Source organism: Molothrus aeneus, chromosome 7, assembly GCF_037042795.1.
Source record: "Molothrus aeneus isolate 106 chromosome 7, BPBGC_Maene_1.0, whole genome shotgun sequence".
NCBI lineage: Eukaryota > Metazoa > Chordata > Aves > Passeriformes > Icteridae > Molothrus > Molothrus aeneus.
The window spans coordinates 19,156,711-19,174,193 of NC_089652.1; the positions used below are offsets into that span (position 1 = coordinate 19,156,711).

The window sequence follows — 17,483 nt, forward strand, 5'->3', positions numbered from 1 at the left end:
ACGAGGCCATGCTTGGCATGGTCCACTCAAAATGAAAACCTGAGCGTGAGCTCTTTAATCCTATGGTACAACGTATAAACCATGACTTCCCTGAGTGCACACCAAGCAGAAGGTCCATAGCAGTCAGGGCAGTGAAAGAAAAAGAAAAAAAAAAGGCCCTTGCTCTGAATAACAGTCTAGTTTAAGGCATAGTCTATACCAGCAAAGGCTACCAATGCATTTATTTCTTGACATCATCTGGATTGGCAGAAGTCCTCAGCCAGAAACACAGTTGTTTTTTTGACCTGGACAACTCAATCCATTTGGCAAACTGCTTTAAGAACTTTCCTATGATGCATGTCTTTCCAGAAAGGAAATTTGTTGTCATACATCTGCACTACAGTTACAGTTTCAAAGTCTTCTAACTGCAGATATAGCCTAAGTTGCCAGTTCAGTGCAGACTTCTTTTTCCAAATGCCATCTTGCAAAAACCACACTAAAAATTCAACATATTTCACATAAATCTGTAGGCCATAGTCATACACATATACCAAAAAGAGGGCACATCAGAGTTCTTAAATTTTCAGGAGTCTGATAAGCACGACAAATATTATTTTGAAATTTCTATGCAACTAAATTAAAATGTTTTCCCACAGTTACTTGCAAAAGCATAATTAGTAAGGTGCTAGTAATTGAAGCAGCAACTGTATATCCCCAACTGTGTTTAGAGTAACTAGGTAACAGAATGTCTTAGAAGTAATTTAAATTTCCCCTTTAAGTGTCTTAATGGCACTGTAGGGGACAATGCAGCAGTTAGTTATTACAGTTTAAATGCTTTATGTACTTAAATCGTAATTACTGCTCATTACTGTTTCACAACACATATATATATATTATCTTTGTCTTAAACAAGAAAATTATCAAATAGGAAAGTCTGTTCACAGCCATGCTATATTGTCTATACTTTTCAACCCATTTACTTTTCAAGTTGTACTATAAACATCTAATTCTAAGCAGTTACTTTGAATTCAGATTTCAATTTTTTTTTTAAATTTGAATGGTCCTAGGCAATGATTGTTATAACGCTAAACAAGATGTGTGGGTAACCACTGCCACACCCTGAAGTACTGGGACCTTTGTGATGAACCTCTGCCTCTGACTGCTGCATTTGTTATATGCAGAACAAGGAGATGTTGCACACAAGCCTGTGAAATTCTATGTTAATAAATGAAGGATCTCTTGGCTACTGAACTCACAGCTCTGTTCTCTAGTTAGTTCACAAGTATTTCATATCAAAGGGATGCAAATGTGAAGGTTTAGAAATAAAGGAGTAGCTCTTTCAAATTTGAAGCTAAATAAAAAGTCTGACAAGCAATACCATTAACAAGCTGTATCACTATTTCCCAGTCTCCTGTCTTGAAACTTAAGCACAATACTACACAGTGGGACTTCACTCTCACCTCTGCTTCAGGTAGCAGACTTTGCTCAATGATACAGCATCCACAGAAACTGCATTACAGTATTTCATGGAAGTGACCCCATTAAAATAAATTCAAACAGCTATTACAAGCAAAGCATTCCTCACTTTCCATTTTTTTTTTCCATCACTTGGATGTGGAAACCTTCTGCTTCCTTCACTACAATCCCATGATGCATGGCACATTCACATAAATATAACCTTAGAATTCCACTGGAAACAGCTTCATGCTAAAGCAAACCACTTCCTCATCTCCTTTGTGAGATTATATACCCACACTGAAGCACAGAGGGCACAGTGATATATTCTTTACTTTCATGGGTCATACAAGAGATAGGATAGTTCTCAAAAGTGCTCACCTTCCTGACCTATCACAGGCCACACACTCACATGAGAAGTAGCCACAAGCAGGATATCATGTCAACCAAGTCTATTGTTTTAAAACAGCCAAATTGTTTTAGATTAATGATGACTTCTTTTCCTTTGCCCTAGTGAAAATGGATTCTTGTTTCAGTTCTAGATCACTCCTGGCAAGTCAGCTGGCAATATGCAGAACACAATGTACACCAGACTCCAGCACACTGCTGCCTTTCTGCTCGGAGCTTTGTCATCAGCTTACATGAAAACAAGCACAGACCCATCCCACCAAAACTTGTTTTGTTCAGTTTGTTTTTGTTTCACAAGATCCTTCAGGGGAAACAATCTGGTCAAAAATCCAGCCACAATTCAAAATGTTTATATAAAACACACTTGGGGCTCAAATCTGTGGGAACAATATTTTAAAACGCTTGTGTTTTTTGTTTCTGATTTGCTGTTCTTACTCAATGTTCCGGTATTGGTATGAGCAAAGCCAGACAAAACCCCAAGCATTAGTTTAACAAATGTAGTCCAGATACAATGGGCTAGATTTACAGACCAGCCATGCTTGTTCATGGTGCAGCATGAAGATGCATGATGATGTTGAGCATAATAGGCCCAATTTAGAGCTGCCCTGAGGCCTTTTCAGAGAAGAACATCCCTAGCACAGAGGGCCTGCTCACTGCATGCAGAGCCAGCTCCATTTCTTTGTTCCTACTTGTCTCAGGATAGGAATCATTCTAAGGCAGGGCAGCACAAACCTGAACAAAAGCCACCAGGATAAAGGGTTGCAGTCCCTGAGGAATAATATTTCTCCCACATCTTCTAGTCTTTCCCATTTTCAGCTGATGTTGAACTGGAGCAAACTCTGCAGATATAGGGACATCTTCCTCTGCTGTACCTTCTCAGAGGTTATGAGAGACATTCGTCCTGCATCAAATCAGCACTTGCAATTTTCCAGTTGGCTTGCAAAGCACATGGTAGACATAACTCTAACTCCTTTACAGTTAAACTCAGCTGTCTTACAGAGCACATGTACTTCCTGAGTTTGGTTTTTTCTGACTACAGTAAAGCAACTACAAACCTAAAGGCAGACAATGCAGCTCTTATTCCTGGGATTTCTTATTTGCAGCATTTGAAATTATTAAGGGAATATGTATGTCATCTGCCACTAATTTTATTTTATTTTTTAACAGAGCATAAAGAAAGAACATAAGAACACAAAGTTTTTTTTCCAGTAAGGGTTTCTTTTTTTTTGTTATTATTACTTCACTAGCTAAAGGCTTTAACCAGAGACCAATCTGGGACACACTCATTCAGCAACAAGGGACAAAAGATCTTGATAACCCACTGATAAAGGCTGACCTTAAATATCGATCCTAAATTGTTAACTCAAACAATAAATCTGGTTCTGGTTCTCAAAAGCAACTATCAATAGAGCTGAAGGCTGTTACTTTTAAAGAATTATATCCAGAAAGAAAGGCACATCCACATCCTCTGCTGTGGATCACACTGTGTAATCATAAGATGTCAAGAAGCTACCACAAAAAGCTCTAGAATAGTGTGAACTTGATTTAAAGCCCTTGCCAACATTCCATTACATTTGGAAAGATAGATAAGATGCAGAAAGCCATAGAATCATAGAAAGCTTGGGCTGGAAGGAATTTTAAAAATCACCTAGTTACAATCTTCGGCCACGGGCAGGGACGTCACCCATCAGACCAGATTGCCCAGGGCCCTGTGCAACCTGATCTTGAACACTTCCAGGGAGGGGACACCCAAAACTTCTCTGGGCAGACTGTTCAGTGCCTCACCACACTGTAAGTAAAGAACTTCCTAACTTCTAATCTAAATCTGTCCTTTTCTGGTTTAAAATGGTTCCGCCTTCTCCTATGGCTATCTGCCCATGCAAAAAGTTGCTCTCCCTCTTTTTCACAAGCCCCCCTAAAGCACTGGAAGGCTGCAATGAGGTTTCCCAGAAACCTTCTCTTTCCAGGATGAATGACCCCAGTTCTCCCAGACTGTCTTAGTCGAAGAGGCGCTCCTGCCCTCTCATCATCTTTATGGCCACCTCTGGACTCACCCCAGCATGTCCATGTCTTTCTTGTGCTGAGCACCCCAGAGCTGAATGCAGCACTCTAGGTGTGGCCTCATCAGAGCAGAGTGAAAGAGAAAAATCCCCTTCCTTGACCTGCTGGCCACTCCTCTTCTGATGGAACCATGCCTTCTGGGCTACAAGCTCACACTGTTGGCTGATGTCCAGCTTTCCATCCATGAGAACCCTCAAGTCCTTCTCAAGGGTTTACAGTAATAAAGTCATATATTTAATCATAGGTCATAAAGTCACAGATTAATGAATTTAGGCTTGACACTAAACATCACTAAATTTAAGAATGTAAAGCTTTTACTTAAGTCAAACACTGAACATGGAGATGGGCACAAACAGAGGAAGTAAAAATAACATTATGAAATAACAAAGAAAATGTCTTCAGTCCTTGTCTGCAAAGACAAAAACATCATGGCTGTACAGCTGCAATGGATGTAATAGTGAAATACATAAAGTAAGACAGTAAGTCTTAGAAATCCAGCGGGGGCAATCTCAATTCCTCCTGTCTCAGTTAACGTCTAGAAACTTGTTTTAAGGCTGAATTAATTGTGTAACTCACTGTACTATCTAGAGTATTGTGTTTTACCTTGTCTTTTCTCCTGATGAGATGATAGATACTTACATTCTTTGTTATCTTTTTTTTTGTTTGTTTGGTTAGCTTCCAAAGTTCATAAACAGAACACAAAAAAGGATCACTGAAGAAAAGGTTGTTATTACACAAGGGAAAATTTCCCTTATTTAATCTGGTCTCTTCTTTATTTTCAAAGATTTTGGACCAATTAATGCTCTACCCTTTCAGAGACACAGGCTTCCTAAGCATAAAAAAACCCCCCGATGTTGCAAATAATGATAGAAAGTGTTGCAAACTGGGATGCAATACTCTGGGCAGTACAGCAAAGAAAATTGTTGGGTAAGTATTGCCATTTAAAAAGATTTTACCTTTTAAAACAGAGAATGAATTGTAATTCTCCTTTCAAATGCTCTAAACTAGAATTACACTTTTCCTGAAAAACTAGATATGAGCAAAGAAATGCTACAGAAAGCAGCAGGACATTTGCCAAGGCTACCAAGCCTTCTGTTCTTACTGAAATTGAACAGTATCTCATTCATTTTTCATCTCATTTGCTTCTTCCTCTATCATGCTTGTCTGCACAGGTTTTCTTCTTTGATGGCATATTCCCTCTTCCCTCCACTTCTGGCTTGGTTTTAATTCCATGATGTCTGTCCATTTCTGTCACACGTTTTCCCTACATGTGAAGTTCAGCATTGTTTCATCTACCATGGTCACCATTTTCTGCCTTACGGTTATAATCTCTTTCAAAAAAAATTAGATTGGTTCCTCTTTTTTTCTTTTTTTTTTCCTTGCAAGTCACACCAAAAGTGACTACAATTCTGCAAACAAGTTACAGAATTTAAGCAGAAAATTGGCAGATGCTTTCTGACTGTGCATATTTATTTTGTGGGTGGGACAAGAAGAGAGAGTTCTGTGGATTAGCAGTGATTTTCTTCAATATGTGCCAATGATTAGCTTGTGTGGCATGCTACTACCATGTAGGCAATCTGATTTTGAAAGTTTTAGGTTGTAGTTGCTTACGATGATGAAAGACAATAATGAAAACCCTACTTCATTTGCAATGCCCTGAGACATGTCTGCCTGTGGCTGTCTGATGACTATGCTCTTCCCAGGGAATATTTTTAAGTAGACTATGGTTTACAAATAAATATCTAAATATAGTCATGCAAAATTTCATTTTTCTAAAGCACCTAAGCTCCTTTGGATATGAAGCTGAGGAATTTAGAGGAATTTACTCTTCTTGGGCCCTAAACCAATGATCAAAAGGCACAAAGTGTGAGCCTGGATATGCAGTCAGAAAACTGATATATACTATAGACTTGAACTTACAGCTGTTCTGAATACCATTGCAAGGAGCAAATCCTCGTGAGGAGATTAAGAACTTCCAATTTATCAGTTTCTTATGAATGAAATATTAATTGGAAGCACATTGACAACAAAGAGATGAAAGAAATTGATATCACTTAGTCTCAAAGTCTGATGAGCAAAATATGAGGGGCTAGCCCAAACGGAAATCTTGTTCCTGTGCCCTTTTGGGACATTAGGTGAGACAGTATGCAGACCTGAATTCTCCTGTCTCTGAAAACAAATCAACAGGTCAAAGATTTTTGTTACACAAGTAGCCCTTTTACCAATTTTTAACTATAGCAACTAGTTGTTCTGAATTTTTGAAACTCCACCTATCTTATGCTGCTACTAAAATTAGCTTTTTTTTTTTTAAGACCTGCAGCAAACTTGTTGGTTTGTTTTTTTTCTTTCCAAGTAAGCCCTTTAAAACTGACAGGCTTGCTGTTATTCATTTGAAAGTCATGCTCTTTATCGTGACTAAGAATATGCAGTAAAGAACAACATTAAAAGAATGCAGAAAAAACAATTGCACCACTTTGCTGCAGGGCATTTTTGGTGTTTGCAAATCCCAGAACTACAAAAAGAGGCTGGAACAATGTAATATTTTTCCCCTATTTCGAATGTAACTTTTGTGTGTGTGCAGGATACAACATAAGCACATTGGTGTGACGGAGTCCCAAGAATAGCACTACACTCACAAAGCCACAGACAAAGAATTGAAGAAGCTCCTCCTAGGACAAAAACTAGCTGTAACTGAAGGTAAAGAGCTGGCACAGCTTTCCAACTTTTTAGTACCAGGCAATCACATGCATTATCTATGTTTGATTCTCAACAAAATGTAAGACAGTCAGATGAAGAAGGATATATTAAAGACATATAAAATATCAATATTAAAGATGATCAAATCTTCATGGGTATTCTTACTGCTATTCAGCTTGTTAGTCATGTCTGCATTCTCCCTGTCAGACTTAGCCTGGTAGGGCAGACCAACCTGACAAGCGAGAGGCAATACGTAGTAATTACACAGTTGTGCTTCTTGTTTTCACATGTACAAGGCAGGACAAACCTTAAGGACAAAGAACAGGTACTGAGGTATTTTTAGGAAAAGAAATATTAGAATTCATAAAACTTTTCTTTTACACATGTTGTGTTATGATTAAGATATGCTTGTTGCCTGCCTGACCACACAAAGGAAAGCAGCTTCTCTTTTTCCCACTGGCATCAGTAACAATACTTCCTGTGATTTTGGTACTCTGACCTTCCCTCAGGGGAAAGGTGTTATAAGCCAGGAAGGTAGGGGTGTGGGATTATTATTCTGCTGTACTGCCAACACTCGAGCACAACAACTTCTTCCTGGAATTCTCTCCATAGGCATGAAAGAGCCTCCAGAAAGATTATCCTTGCCTCAGGTCAGAAGGGAGCTCTGTAAGCTCACAATTACTGCAACAAGCTACTATTGGCTATCGCTTTACTCAGCATAATCATTAGAATCATCTGAGGTTATCCATGACAGAACTGAAATACTAAATACTTCCAGTGAGTAGAGAGAAGTAATGATGGACAGCCAAGTAATACAGTCATTGTCATGAGCAGAGCTAATGAATAAGTCACATAAGGCAATTTTTTTCCACCCAAACACCTCAGAACCAGTTCATGATTTAGTGAATGGAATATCTATTTATCAAACCATATCTATGAGTAACTTGTAGTATCTACATCTTCACATATGTGGTTACAAACATTTTGTCCTCAGTATCCTTTACTTGTCAGAGTTGTTTCAGTTTTTTGGGTTTTTTTATTTGCATTGGTCAGCCATGCATTTTATATGCCATGGTTTGGGCTTCTACTGAGCTGTATATGATTTTCAGCAGCTAATCACAATCCACTAGAATAATAACTCAAATTTAGTAGAGAGGAAAAAGATCCAAACCTGTACAAAATACAGTAGAAGTTAATTTGTTATGGTACTTTCTGAACTACCCCACACACCTCATGTAACATTCTGCAACATCACATTAATTATGTTACTGCTTTTACTAGCATGTTATCTCTTCACAGTATCTATGAAAAAATATAAAAATAATTTGTGAAAGGATACAGTGTCTTCTAGAAAGATGTGAAACCCAGCTATTACTACTCAGTTGTGGGGAATTCAATAGAGTGAATTCAGATTTTTAAATACCAGCAAACATCCAGAAATTGTTTGGTAACATGCAGCTAGCAGATTAAATGACAGCTCTATAAAAGCAAACAATGAATGGTCTTACTCTTTTTCTTACAAAATACCCAGAAATAAAGAAAAAGTTTAAAAATTCTGCAATTTGCAAAAAAAAAAAAAAAGCCATTGTGAAAATATTATTAGAGTTATTTTTGCTGTACTAACGCTAAACAAGTTTACTTAAAAAAATGGTGTGGTTTTTCTAGAAACAGAAAAGTAATGAATTAGGAGCAACACTATATGCCAGAGTACATCAGTCATCTGAGATATGCTGCTGATTCAGAGCACTAGTAACTGTGGCAAAATAACAAAAATAAGGCTGATAGGGAATAAAGAATTTTCAAACAATAACAACAGGATAGTGAAGTGCTGCATGACAAAAAACTTAACTACTCACAAAGATACAACAAAAAGAAGTATTCAAACAAACCTGTATGTTGTGGATGGAAAATGAAAAGAAAGAGCAGCTGAACAGCAGCTTGGACCAGTGGACATTATGTGTTAAGAGGAAAAACTGAACCCCTATTCAAACCTACATGGTTTTGGCACAGCATTATCATGTACTTATTATTCAACTTCATTAAATTTCTTGGATTTCTTATTGTATTTTTTGATATTTCAATGAGAGAGTTCTGCAATCCATTTTTATCACAATGCAGTCATTACAAGCTGAATTTCAACTTGTTTTACATAGAACAAGTACTGAGTTGTCTCTGGAGAACTCTATTGCAATTTATCTCTGCAGTTTACTTGCATCTTATTTTATCTCTCACCTCTGATACTAATCAGTCGTGGCTGCAGGTCAAATCTTTTTGAATTGGAAGCAATCGCAATAACGAATCCAGAAGTAAACCAGCCTATAATGAAATTCACTGCCTAGGGCTAAACATAGAGCTAACATGTGTTTAACAAATCAAAGCTTGTATTTATCACTTGCCACTGTTTGTGTCTTTGCCTGTTGGAGGGGAAAAAAACAATTAAGAAGCTGTGCAGTAAAGAAAGATTTATGAACAGCCAATTTCTTTTCAGATTTGTTGGTCTGATACTTTGGCAAAATTCAGGCTGCATATCATGCCATTACAGAGTAGCAAAAGATTTAACAGAAACCACTGATGGGTGAACCAGTTCAGAATGCAAACATCATCACTGCAAGTCTCAGCTGAAAAATTTACATAAGGCCAAGAGAAGTGCAACTGATGTCACTTATGTTTGCAGTTAGATTTTCTAAATTCCCACTGAATTATATGGTAAAGAACTGAAATCCTGAAAATGAGTACTGTTTCTCACCCTAATGGCTCGTGAGGCTAAAAGGCTCCTGTACAATTCCAGAAAGCAAAAATTCAGGGTTTCCACTGGGTGGGAGGTGATGGTCCCTCCTAGGGGCTTCTGCAGGGTCCCACCATGTGAAATGCAATGCACAGTACCAGGCTCCCCAAGAGCATTCACCTGTATAACCATGCAGCCTCACAAGCCTAGAAAGGTGATTATCCTTTCCTATAATGACAGAAACACAACCATAGAATCAACTAGGTTGGAAAAGACCTCTGAGATTGAATCCAACCTATGACTGAACACCACCTGGTCAACTAGACCATAGCACTGAGTACCACATTCAGTCTTTTCCTTAAACACCTCCAGGGACAGTGACTCTACCACCTCCCTGGGCAGTCCATTCCAATGTTTAATCACCCTTGCTGTGAAGAAATTCTTCTTAATGTCCAACATAAACCTTTGCTGGCACAGCTTAAAACTTGTCCTGTCGCTGGTTACCTGGGAGAAGAGCCTGCCCCCCCCCCCACCCCCGGCTACACCCTCCTTCCAGCAAGTTGCAGAGAGTGATAAAGTCCCCCCAAGCCTCCTCTTCTCCAGGCTAAACATCCCAGCTCCCTCAGCTGCTCCTCACAGGACTCACACTCCACACCCTTTTGCCCCAAACTCCCCTAAACCCCAGATATGTAGAAAACTTTTCATGTCAATTTTTTATAACCAAGAGACCTGATTCTGCTCACTGTTATGATTTACTGACTATGGTCAAGTTTTTCATGATTTATATTCCCTCAGTGCAAGATTAGCCTCAGTGGAGAGCTTAAAAATGATGAAACTAAACTCCTGTTTAAACAACCAAAAGTAATTCTAAATAGATTACAAATTCCTTCCTTTAAATTCCCGAGTGATAGGATCCTGAAAGGAATGGCATTATGTGTCAATATCATCCCATCTGCCAGTGAAAACTAGTTGAAAGTTCATGCAGTATTTCACAGTACATCACGTAGCAGTGGTTTTGTTTTTACTTAAAAAGGAAGGTTTGTTATAATGAAATCAAACAGGAAGCTGAGTTACACAAACAGCTGAATGGCTTGGATTGATCTCTCTCTATTTGCACAAATTGAAGTGGCATCTTTCCTTACAAGGCACACCCAGACCTTGATACCACATTTGGCGTGAGATGCTTCCTGTTCTTTACTCTAATACTATGATATCACAGTCATGCTGGGATATTGAATTTCTGTGAATACAAGGATAAAAAGTGCCCCCATTTCCAAGTCACTACTGATTATTGCTTTGCCATCATCATTAACTTTTTTTCAAAAAATGTAAAAATAAGAATGAAATGAGACAGAGTTAAAACTCTACTGCAACATTAAACTACCATGTAGTGTAACGTACTTCTCTATATTTAAGCACCTTTCACTTGCAAGCACAAGACATTGAATCAAGACTGTACTTTGAATTGAGGCAGTTTAAAGTATTTTCAATAATAAAGTCTGGCACAAAGAAAACTGTACTCTGAAGCAAAGATCAAACATCCAAGCCACTGTTCTTTTTGGCTTGGGTATTTTAACAGGATCATGCTTCTTAGCATTAAAGTTGGATCACTTCTTTAAAACTGCAGTTAAATCTGAACTTCTAATGAAGTCATCATTATTTTTAATTTCTTGTTTAGGATGATGAACCTGTAAATATCATCTGTGTGACGACAACCACAGAGCAACATTTTGGGAAAAATGTCTCCAATGCCCACAATGCCCCTACCAAAACCTGTCCACAGTGGGCAAGGTGGGCAGCAGCTTTCCTCCCCATCAAGCAGTAACTTGACATGTTTAATTATCTGCTTGTCCTTCATCAGTGCAAAACCCAATGACTTCATACATTTTTCCAAACCCAGCACCGCTACATTCACCAAACCCCATTTTATGACTGGCTTACCAGAAAGGAAGAGAAAAAATTATCAACATTAAAAAAAACCCCAACAAACTGCAAGAAAAACATTAAAAAATGGGTCACTGACTAATGGGACTCCAGCTTGAAACATACCAAGCCCTAATTTCCACTAATTTTGAAAATATAAAAGATTAAAGAATCTAAAATCAAAGGCTGTACTGAAATGGACTATTGACTGCCCCACACTGTGGCTACAGACAACACTGAAGACTATACTTCCAGACCTCACAGAATCCTGGCAAATTTCTCTACCTTTCACAAAGTTTCAGCATTGCAATGTAGGGTGCAAGGCATAAACTGAACATATCCATTAGTCACATTGTTCTCCCATGAGAGAATGTCCATGGCCAGAGACTCTTTGTGTGTTTTCTCACTTGTTCAAAATGTCTGCGCTAAGCAAAAAAAATACGTCATCGTTTGGTCAATGCAGAGCTACTATTAGCTTTCCTTTTGCAAACATATTTCCTTTGCATCTCAGAAAATCTGTCACATTTACCTTTGAAGCAAAGTTACATTGGTCAATTCCCTATGAAGCACTCTTCATTAATAATTTCAAACATCCTCACTTTCTATCTTATCTATGAGAATACCACTACTTGGCCTCTGGAGATTATATTATTTCGATTCCTTCAGTACTATATTGTGACTAGAATAATTAACTTCTGGCTTAATTGTTACTAATGACTGGACTCTCTGCCCAGGCACTGTGTACAGCAGAAACATTGGAGGGAATCCTCAGCATTTTTACTGGTCTTGCCCCAGTGCTCTGGCAGAGTGCAGGGGAATGTCTGTGCAGTGTAAAGCCAGCCCCTGTGACTCTATAGAACCATAGCACATGCATGCACTTGCTGTGCTTGCGGTTTGGCCATACTGCTCAGTCTTTCTTTGACCCAGTGAGAAGGCTTTTGATGTGAAAAAGAGGCTTTTGTCTCTCTATTAATTACAGAGTATAGTCTTTGCATGATTTTTGTGGAAATTTCCTTCTCTATTCTTCCTTTGCCAATCTGTTATTAAGAACAGGCAGCCCGTGCTATTAGACAGCCAGATAACAAGATATGAGAGAACAGACTGCTCGATTAATACAAAAACATGCAAAGTGATATCAACCATTTTGTCCTTTTGTGTTCTGTACCTCCTTGACTGAACTAGACCCTCACCTATGAAGGCCTCAAGACAAATAAGCAGCTTGTCCTTCCTTTTGTGCTTAAGCATACAGACTTATTCCTTAAGCAAACACCAAGACTGCTTCATAACTGGGTCACGGACCAGTGCAGAAACCTGTCACATTCCCTTTCCCACTGGCCTTTGTATTTCAGGTCCAAGCACCACCAAGCTGGCAGACTAGTGCTGTCTGTAATGTAACTCACAGAGAACTAAAAATCAGTCTCTAACATTGCAGAAAAATTTTTCACTATGAAAAATAACAGTCTTTGCATTGTTTGGACTACCTAGTGGGCAGCTTTTTAGTGTGAATAGCAGCTCATGTAGTATCACCTGACACTGTAAAGCACACATATTTTTATACATGCTTTCTTCTTCCAAAGAGATATTTCCTATTTCACTTGGTTTTCACAGTAGGTGTAGGAATACTACCTGCTTAAAAGTGTACTTCATACACTACAGCTGAATACAGACTAAGCACCACGTGAAAGCATCTGCATCTCTGAATGCAAGCCGTGCTTTTAAAAGCACCCAAAGAAGTTATTATTCCTCATCAGGTTTACTTCTTAATAGTTACTCATTGAAGTGTGATTTATATGATCATCTATCTGCATATTTTCATGCTTATCTAGGAAACTCCTTACTTCTCTGCATTTGCATGCTAATTCATTTAAATATAGATGTCTGAATAGTTCAGATCAATGTTGCATTTATCTCCTCTTCAAATTTTATTCTCCTATCATTTCACATTTTTGAAGACACTCTAAATTACTGAGTAAGGGTTCTGAATTATGTTTGCTAAGGGTGTAATTCTGCCAGTTTTACTCTAATTGTTTTACCTCAGACACAAGGTCTTAGATTTCAAGGAGACCAGTTGCAAGGTAAAATACCATATGCAGTGAGAGTAAAGATGATGGATTTGGGCCTTGACTGCTTTCCTCAAGAGGATTTGCTGCAATGAAGATATTTCTGTTTGACAGGTTTATTATTTAACATGCAATAATTTAAGATAGCAATGCAAACTTCCCCTGCAGTTCCACACTACAGATTCAAAACCAATATGGACTGAAATGTATGAGGAGGGAAGAATGGATTTCGCAATCTGCTCTGTTTAAATACTATTCACTTTTTAGCGTGGAAAGCACATTATACCTGTTTAAAATAGGAAAACCATTGAATTAACAGAACAAGTTCCCTATAAATACCTATCTTACCTTTACATTGAAAAGGTAAAACATTGAAAATTAAACATTAAACATTGAAAATTGTTTTACTGAACTCTGTAAAATTTAAACACATAAATGGCAGTTAATTATTCAGATAAATATTTATAGATTTAGGTGACAAAAGGTATCCCATCAAATAAATAAACAGTAATGTTAATTAATAGCATGACATTATAAACAACTAATTTTCAGTATTAATCTAGAAATTAATTTACTATCATATACCTTTTGGCTCTGGTTACAGATATCACATTATCAACGTACTTCATCTTAAACTGTGAAAGTTATTCTACAGTCTAGTAATAAAGTCTGCATTCATAGATTTGCAAAGATAGGATAATTATAAAACCCATGATAAGAGAAAAGTATTCTGATAAGTAATGATTTCCTGGAATATCCAAAGATAAACGAGGTAAAATTCAAAAAATGTCAAAATGTTTTACTTTAAGTTTTGAAACTCTTGCTGAACATGGCAAAAGTAACATAACAGCAAATAAAAATTTAAAAAATTGCACTCCATAGATTGTAGAAGTATTGCAGATATTCCCATACTGCTGACTGAATCTTTGTGTCTGTGAACAAACCAGTCATCTTTCATTCTGCCCAACAGGAGAGATTTCATTACTGTCTTTGACTTCTGAGGTTGGAAGGCAAAGGAAGCTGAAGCTCTTGAAGGTAGATTTGATTTCATTAAAAGGGTATTTTGAGATTAGTAATGACACTTTTAACAGAAAGTGTATTTTAAAAATCATTTTACTTTTGCCTCAGTAATACAGAGACTTAAGGGCTTTTTCATATTTCCAGAGTGAAAGTGTATGGAAGAAAGTTTTTCTATTATGTTCCTGCCTTTCAACGAATTGTTAAATGATCTCATCAATATATAAAGCAAGTTACATGCTAGCAACATGTAGCTTATAAGCAGTACACAAAATATCTCTGCTACTTTAATATATTTCTTACCTCCTTTTTTACAGGATGTCAAGAGACTTGACAACTGATGGTCTGCAACTGTCTGGGATTGGCTAATTGATTGTGAATCATTCGTTTCAAATGAATGTTTTAGAATAAATGGAGAAGCAGAAATCTCATCCAAATTATTCTGGAATAAAGAATGCTGGTTTAGGCGCATAAGAAATGTATTAATTCCACTTGCTTATGATAACTTACAGCTGTGATCTCATAGAGAGCAACTTGTTATTTTCCAAGACTCTCTGAAACATCTAATGCTAGATTTAAGTTACACAAGATTCTTGTGGCTTTCAGCAACACCGACTTAGCACCCGTGTCACAAACATTTGTTTACTTTTTTCCATTTAACTTATTTATCCCCTTTCCTCATGCAGTTAAATCATAGCATGCACTGTATGCTGATTTCCTCTCATAGTTAATTTGTATCTTTAGAAAAAGCTATAGGAAGGTATTAATCTGCTTAACATTTCTAAGTACATCATCCAAGGGATTTTGTTTTTTTAATCTTACATATGCTCAGCAGAGTTACTGGCAAAAACTGTACATTTTCTCCATTTCATCCTTTCAACATCAAATGGTAAGCAGCAAAAATTGGATCAGACTTCAAAGACTATGCTGTGCTCCAAGTCACAGAGCGACTCCTCCATTTCACATATTGAATTCGAGCAGGATATCAAAGTGCTACCAAAGAACCTCAGGTCCTTACTAAAAAAGAGTCTCTAACATCTGTAGAAAGTGAAGTGCACAGACAAATCACCTCAGGGAGCAGCTAGCATTTATTCTCAGCAGCAAATTTCCAGCCTTTTGATTCTCTTATTCACTGTACCTCCCTGTCTCTCTACAGAACTAAAGTTCTTAGCAAGCAGGCTTTTGTCTCAAAGACTTCAAAACATCACTAACGGTTTCATGTTCAGATGGCTATGCCAAGCAGACATGAACACATTGCAGAACTGTGGACTCAGGAATTTGAAGTTATAATGGGATGTTGTTTTAGAATATAAACATAGTAGTACCTTTTTAGTTTGTTTCTCAAGAAAATCAGGCACCACGGGAGAAGACTGGTTACTGGTTTGCTGCCTAAAAGCAAAGAAAAAGAAAAAAATTAGATTAAGTATTGTAATTTCTTTGCTCTTATAAAAGGCTTACTGGCACACACACTTTTTGTCTTGATTTTCCCTTTTCTCCCTCCCCCTATTTCTAAATATGCACATACAACCAATTCAGAAAAAAAAACCCAGACCAGTCCCATTTCCCCTTGTAAGAAAGTGCATACTGTTAAACACAGCAACAGGTTATGAGCAATGAATTTGTCATTAAAAATTTGTGTGTCTGTACAGATGTGTAAAATGAGTTTACAAGAATTCAATGAAGTTGAAGTAATGTATTAATTTGCTCAGATTTTACATTAAATATTTTTCCAGGACTGTGAAAAGCTATTTTCAGAGAATTCAAACTTAGACACACAAAATTTGATGGATGAGCAAGAAGTGAAACACATGTGCTCTCCTAAAGCCATGTGGGTGAAAGACAGAGCAAGAAGTAAGATGTCTTAGATTCTTTGGCTATATCTGTTACTATTTTACCATCACGTTATGTTGCCATCAAAATATTAAAGGGCAACTCCTACTTCATTAATGCTGATTAAAGTAACATAAAAACCTTCTGCAGACCGTGATCCTTGTTGTCAGGCCTTTGAAGTCAATGGATTTCTTCAACAGTGAAGTCCACCCAGACAGAACTTGTTTCAGAATCTTCAGTTATGCAGTACCAAAAAAATTGCTACCAATTTCATTCAGTGGATTAAAAAAATTGAGGCTCATAGAAATTATTTGGTATGCTCATGGTCCTCAAACTGGGATTCAAACAAAGACTTTTTCATTGTCAAAACAGAATGAAGTTCATAAACATGGTAAACATTCATCTTTCTGTAATGTTTCAATTTCATGAGGGAACTTCGGACTTGCATGTCAGATAAGGGGAATTTAAGTCCCCCTTTATTCTTTGACACAAAGAAAGAGAAGAAAAACATTTTCCCTAAAATGTAAATTGAATTTAAACTTATGATTTCCTTGGAGGAAAGGATTCATTTTAGAAATGCACTGTCATTTAGTACTGGCACACTTCTTAAAGTAGAAAGTAAAACATATGTCTAGTACTTTATTTTACACTGTATTTGTGCATATACTATATTATCTGTAAAGTTCTTTATTACTATTTATCTTGTATATATATTATTTAGATAATAATTTATTTAGTGTCACTGGTTAGATAACCTGCCACTTTTCCCCAAAATTTCCTCAAGCATTTTTTGAGATGGTGCACTCCCCTTTTCCCCAGTATTTCTGAAAATAAATCAAATACAAGGTAAAAATTATTAATAATCCTCAAATATCACTGTGGTGGATGTCAAAATCAACATTTGCTGTCAGATCAGTATGTTGCAAATGGCCTACAATGTCAAAACCAGACTGAATCATCATCTAAATTTAAATATTCAGATTTTGGAGTGGTTTGGATCTGGATCTAAATAAGTAGCATGAAAATAATCTTTGTCTTCTACTAAAAAAAAAATACACAACCTTGCACAGCTAGGACCTTATATAATTGTTTAAAGCATAAAGGCAAAAATCAACTACTTCCTTTCTGTACAGCTTAAGCTAGCAAAAATCAGCCTCTGCAATTTGGAAGCCCCTAAACCCCAACTCTCTGTCAGGATCCCAGTGATGCATTGTTTCTGATTAAAACAATCCTAAATTGGGTTGTATGAGCTGCAAGGGAGCCCAACCTTGCACAGAATTACTGTTGCTACCAGAAGTATGCACTTGAGTACCAGTTGTTACTCATGA

General features: G+C 37.2%; 1 protein-coding gene across 1 annotated transcript in view; it reads right to left on the bottom strand.

The window, feature by feature from the left end:
* Positions 1–17,483, bottom strand: part of MYO3B (myosin IIIB) — a 167,375-nt gene that overhangs the window by 28,152 nt on the left and 121,740 nt on the right. Inside the window, exons 30-31 of the mRNA XM_066554040.1 lie at positions 15,651–15,714; positions 14,629–14,767 (exon numbers count right to left, since the gene is read on the bottom strand). Of these exons, the coding sequence (XP_066410137.1) occupies positions 14,629–14,767; positions 15,651–15,714 (203 nt within the window). The remainder of the gene's footprint in view (positions 1–14,628; positions 14,768–15,650; positions 15,715–17,483) is intronic.